The sequence below is a fragment of the Dendrobates tinctorius genome, unplaced genomic scaffold, assembly GCF_039654945.1.
Source record: "Dendrobates tinctorius isolate UK_male_01 unplaced genomic scaffold, ASM3965494v1 ptg000295l, whole genome shotgun sequence".
In the NCBI taxonomy this organism is placed as follows: domain Eukaryota; kingdom Metazoa; phylum Chordata; class Amphibia; order Anura; family Dendrobatidae; genus Dendrobates; species Dendrobates tinctorius.
Genome location: NW_027361962.1, coordinates 1,775,383 through 1,781,382, shown reverse-complemented (window position 1 = coordinate 1,781,382; position 6,000 = coordinate 1,775,383). Strand labels below are relative to the sequence as shown.

The 6,000-nt window shown below is 43.7% G+C and overlaps 1 protein-coding gene across 1 annotated transcript in view; it reads right to left on the bottom strand.

The window, feature by feature from the left end:
• Window positions 1–510: 510 nt before the first annotated feature.
• Window positions 511–6,000, bottom strand: part of LOC141073036 (uncharacterized) — a 122,001-nt gene continuing 116,511 nt past the window's right edge. The window contains exon 5 of the mRNA XM_073560346.1: window positions 511–1,462. Within this exon, the coding sequence (XP_073416447.1) occupies window positions 726–1,462 (737 nt within the window). The 3' untranslated portion in view covers window positions 511–725. The remainder of the gene's footprint in view (window positions 1,463–6,000) is intronic.

The following is a 6,000-nucleotide window of genomic DNA, read 5'->3' as shown; positions in this document are numbered from 1 at the left end:
ATTGCACCACAGACTGTCCAGGGAGTTGGCGGATGCTTTAGTCTAGGTCTGGGAGGAGATCCCTCAGGACACCATCCGCCGCCTCATCAGGAGCATGCCCAGGCATTGTACAGTAGGGAAGTCATACAGGCACGTGGAGGCCACACACAATACTGAGCATATTTTCCTTGTCATGAGGCATTTCCTCTGAAGTTGGATCAGTCTGTAATTTGATTTTCCACTTTGATTTTGAGTATCATTCCAAATCCAGACCTCCATGGGATATTCATTTTGATTTACATTGACAACTGTTATGTTTTATTGTTCTGAACACATTCCACTATGCAATGAATAAAAATGTGCAACTGGACTATCTCATTCAGAGATATCTAGGATGTGGTATTTTAGTGTTCCCTTTATTTTTGAGGAGTGTATAACATTTGACAACATTATAAAAAAGAAAGTAAATGTTACTTATTTAATTTTTGGGTAGCATAACTATTTGGTTTATGGGTGTAAACAAAGTTTGAATATCGCAAATTTTTCTTTTTTTATTAAAATGTTTACATTTTAATAAAAGAAAAATATATTGATTTCAATGTATACAATAACTAACATAAAATACAAAGTGTCAGGAACAAAAAAAAAAAACTCTCGGGTAACTGAGATAAGATGAAAAAATCCATTGTTATTACCACAAAAAAGACTTGAAAAATTGGGCTTGGTTGCTAAAAGGTTTAAATGGCTTAGACCCAATGTGACTTCTGATGTCTAACAACATGTGATTTCTTAGTAAAACATTTCCCACATTCAAAACATGAAAATGGCTTCTCTCCTGTGTGAATACGCTCATGTGTAATAAGATTAGATTTCCTATAAAAACGTTTTCCACATACTGAACATGAAAATTTCTTCTCTCCCGTGTGATATATCTCATGTGTAACAAGAGTTGATTTTTCTGTAAAACATTCCCCACATTCTGAACATGAATATGGCTTCTCTCCTGTGTGACGTCTCACATGTGCAACAAGACTTGATTTCTGAGAAAAACATTTCCCACATTCTGAACATGAGAATGGTTTCTCTCCTGTGTGATTTCTCTGATGTACAACAAGAGTTGATTTATCTGTAAAACATTTTCCACATTCCGAACATGAATATGGCTTCTCTCCTGTGTGATGTCTCTCGTGTGCAAGAAGATTTGTTTTCTGAGAAAAACATTTCCCACATTCTGAACATGAGAATGGCTTCTCTCCTGTGTGAATTTTCTTATGTGCAACAAGACTTGATTTGTTAGTAAAACATTTCCCACATTCTGAGCATGAATACGGCTTCTCTCCTGTGTGATTTCTCTGATGTACAATAAGAGTTGATTTTTCTGTAAAGCATTTCCCACATTCTGAACATGAGAATGGCTTCTCTCCTGTGTGAATTCTCTCATGCGCAACAAGACTTGATTTCTTAGTAAAACATTTCCCACATTCTGAGCACGAAATTGCCTTCTTTCTTGTGGACACGCTTTTATTTTCCACACTTTTCTTTCCCCTAACAGTCTGTGATGAATTAGGAGATAGTTCTTGGCTAGGAAGGGCTGAGGGTATATCTGAGATGTCGCCATGCTCTTCATATGTTTCTTGTTTGAAGCTATCATCTTCTGCTTTAATATACGAAGCTATCAGATGTCCTTCGGAGCTGCTATTATACTCATCTGCAGAGAATAAAAGTGATTTTCATTTTTGAACAAAACCTTAAAAATCATATTCGCATAAATACAAAAATGAGTTTAAGTAGTAAAAACTTTCATACATTTTCTAAGGTATGTAGTAACGCTTTATCATTAACTGACTAAAGTGTCATTTACATAACGTGATGATTGTACAAAGAATCAATTGTACCAATGATCCTTCCCGATCCATCAAACGTCAAAGAATAAAACATTTGTCAATGATCACATATTTCACTATAATATTATATAGCTGTCGGCAGCACATCCATTGTGTACATAGAAAGTGTTCTGCAATAATAAAACTGCACGAGAATAGAAGCAAACCATTGTTGCTCCATCACAATGAAAGCTAATAAGCCCCAATCAACTTCCTATATCATTAGCGATATTCTCCTTGCAGCCGCTCACTTTCCGTCTTGAGGGGAAATAGACGGTGGTAGCCGTCATCTCTCTCTGGGCAGTGACTGTTACAGCTCCCTGGACTGCCTCAAAGCGGCTACAGAGAAAATAAAACTTCATTTTCTACCAGTAGCCGCTCTTCCAGTAAAAAATCCTAACATGGTTGAAATACTATTTACCTGTATATTACTACATTTTTACATAGGCAGATAATGGCCTGTAACGAGCACGGATGGATCATATGGGAATATCTCTCTCTCCATAGAGAACAGATGAACGATTGGAAAATATTCCATAAACTGCATACCTCAGTGTGTGCTATGGAACTTTTTTCTATTGCTCAGTGACTACAAATAGCTAGCACCTCAACTTTCGTGTGACAGAGCCCAGGACAAACTCATATTGTACCACTCGTCTCATGGAAAATGCTCAGGAGTCAGTGCAAACAGATGGAGTACATCTCACATGCTGAAAGCTACATGCACAGCACAGAGCGGAGGAGCCGTATGGTCGTGCATTAGAAAGTCATGGCAATGGCGCAAATATAAGGCTGGATAAGCCCAGATATTATTCTGCTTTCTCTTATAATCTATTCCTGGCTTTAATTATGAGGCAATTATCTTAAAATGGGTATGTTAGAAGGTCTGGTGAATGAGGAGAATGTGACTCTCCTCTTATTTCGTGGTGACTCCTCATCAAGACGGTTACCTGTAAGATCTTCCTCTTTGCACCGCCACTCATCTCCCCGCACATCGCTTTCTCTTTTCTCCATTATGGATTATTCGTCAAACTTTTCCCTGTACTTCAAAACTGTGAAAATAATAATATATAATAAAGTCACAGACAGAAGGAAAACTCACACGGAATGTTCTAGATAAACGCTTTTACTACAAGCTCGTGTGGCCCGAGCCGCCAACTGATGCCGACATCACCACCTCCTATATCACCAGTGCCGCCCTCAGAGTCAGTATAGCGGTGCCTAGTGATAGAAGCCGGGGTCGCTGGAGCAGGGTCCAGTGATTTCCTTTATTATTTTGTCTTCACATTTCGGATGCCCTGACATTTTTATTTTCCATTATAGAAGAACTGTTTTGCTTGGAAATTTTGCATTTTTGGGGAAGATATTTTTAGTGGGATCGGTAGCAAATTTTCTTTTTATGGTGTTCACTTGTGATATAAATGTAATGTCTTTTATTTACATGCAGCTCAATATGGTCTAAACCAGTTTTTCCTAAATTCTAGTTCTCACGGCCCACACGGGTCATGTTTTCAGGATTTCCATAGTACTGCACAGGAGAGAGGATTCCTGATGCCTTGATGATACTTCCACCATCTGTGCAATACTAAGGAAATGCTGAAAACATGAGCCGTGTGGACTGGTGTTGGGGAAATACTGGTCTAAACTAAAGAGATAGGTAGATGAACATGTTCTCTCTGCCCGTACTACTCTCTTATATGCAAGGCCATTGTCATGACCGCACTCGCTGATGCTGGTTATCATAATGTGTGGATGTGACCTGGGGTATCCAATACAAGACCACCGAGTCTGTCTAATAGCATTACAACTCTATAAAACAGTGCAGTTATAGGCTCCAAGGGAGGCACAATGCAGATGGGCATGTATGAAGGAATGAAGAGGAGACGAAGAAGTATAGATAAATAAAAAGAAAAGTAATAGTCATAGGTGAATGATACTAGTAACAAGGAGCAAGTATATAGTGATGCCAGCTATAATCAGTTCTATTTAGACAAATATCTGCATAACTAATCATATGGTAAATACACTGCTCAAAAAAATAAAGGGAACACTTAAACAACAGAATATAACTCCAAGTAAACCAAACTTCTGTGAAATCAAACTGTCCACTTAGGAAGCAACGCTGTGTTAGGGCTGGTGTAACGCACCAAATTATAAAGTAGTAGTAGGTGCGTTCGCAGCCCAGGGTATACCGTGCAGAGGTGGTACGCTGCTGCTAGAAAATGGCGGAAGAATAGAGCGGCGTGAAAACAGTCACACGTGGGTTACGTCACCCAGTGTGAACAGGAGCGGACTCTGTTAATTCACAGAGCCGCACAACCGCTAAACGTGGATGCCGGAGCCTGTTTAGCTCACAGAGCCCGGCCAAGAGCTCACAGCAAGCGGCCACAGAACTCTACCCCCAAGGACACGGGGTTAGAGTCCCTCTAGGCCCACTGAGCGCACGGTGTCGCTGCCACGAACGCTGCTATAGACGCTGGCTACGGAGTGTGGAGCACGTGCACTGAGGTGTGCCGAGTCACTGATGATGGCTAATGCCTGACTCAGACTCTGACCTACCTACACCTAAGCCTGGGTGCTAGCAGGCTAGGCTGCACAACACATGCGTACCAAGGGTAGGGGTTTCAGAATGAGTCAGTCACAAGAGACATTCATACGTGCATTCATCACTCACTCCTTATAGTCCGAATATACAGTCTATCCTAGCGCATGGGCGAGCGGCCATGCAAACCTTTTATAGCCGCAAGCATCCAGGACCTTCCTGGCTTCTCGGATGGGCCAATCCGAACAGGAGCAGGACCTGAGCATGTGACCTTCGATCTCCAATGGGAGATCACTCCACGGGCATGCTCAGTGGCCCGACATGGGGACTTAGTCCCTGGAGAATCTTGCTGCTGAGCAGCATGTATTGCCATAGCTGTGCCAGAGGTGGCAGCAGCAAGCAAACCCACGGTGCTGGTCTGGGCAGAGCTCCGGGACCGACGAGTTTGCTGAGCAACCTCCTCTGCGGCTGCAGAGGAATGGGAGACCGTCGGAAGTAAGGCTCGGGATTCCCGCTGTGCAGCGACAGGAACCCAACGCCTAACACACTGACAATCAATCTCACATGCTGTTGTGCAAATGGAATAGACAACAGATGGAAATTATTGGCAATTATCCAGACACCCTTAATAAAGCAGTGGTTCTGCAGGTGAGGACCACATCTCCGTACCAATGCTTTCTGGCTGATGTTTTGGTCACTTTTGAATTTTGGTTGTGCTTTCACACTCATGGTAGCATGAGACGGACTCTACAACTCACATAAGTGGCTCAGGTAGTGCAGTTCATCCAGGATGGCACATCAATGCGAGCTGTGGCAAGGTTTGCGGTGTCTGTCAGCGTACTGTCCAAAGGCTGGTGGCGCTACCAGGAGACAGGCCAGTACACCAGGAGACGTGGAGGTGGCCGTAGGAGGGCAACAACCCAGCAGCAGGATCGCTACCTCTGCCTTTGTGCAAGGAGGCACAGGAGGACCACTGCCAAAGCCCTGCAAAATGACCTCCAGTAGGCCACAAATGTACATGTGCCTGCACAAACGGTTAGAAACTGACTCCATGAGGATGGTCTGAGGGCCAGAAGTCCAGATGGGGGTTGTGCTCACAGCCCAACACCGTGCAGGACGCTTGGCATTTTCCACAGAACACCAGGAATGGCCAATTTGCCACTGGCGCCCTCTGCTCTTCAAAGATGAAAGCAGGTTCACACTGAGCACATGTGACAGACGTGACAGAGTCTGGAGATGCCATGGAGAGCAATCTGCTGCCTGCAACATCCTTCAGCATTACCGGGTTGGCAGTGGGTCAGTAATAGTGTGGGGTGGCATTTCTTTGGAGGGCCGCACAGCCAGAGGTAGCCTGGCTGCCATTAGGTACCGAGATGAGATCCCCAGACCTTTTGTGAGACCATATGCTGGTGCGGTTGGCCCTGGGTTCCCAATGCAGGACAATGCCAGACCTCATGTGGCTGGAGTGTGTCAGCAGTTCCTGCAAGATGAAGGCATTGAAGCCAAGGACTGGCCCGCCCGTTCCCCAGACCTGAATCCGATTGAGCACATCTGGGACATCATGTCTCGCTCCATCCACCAACGTCACGTTGCACC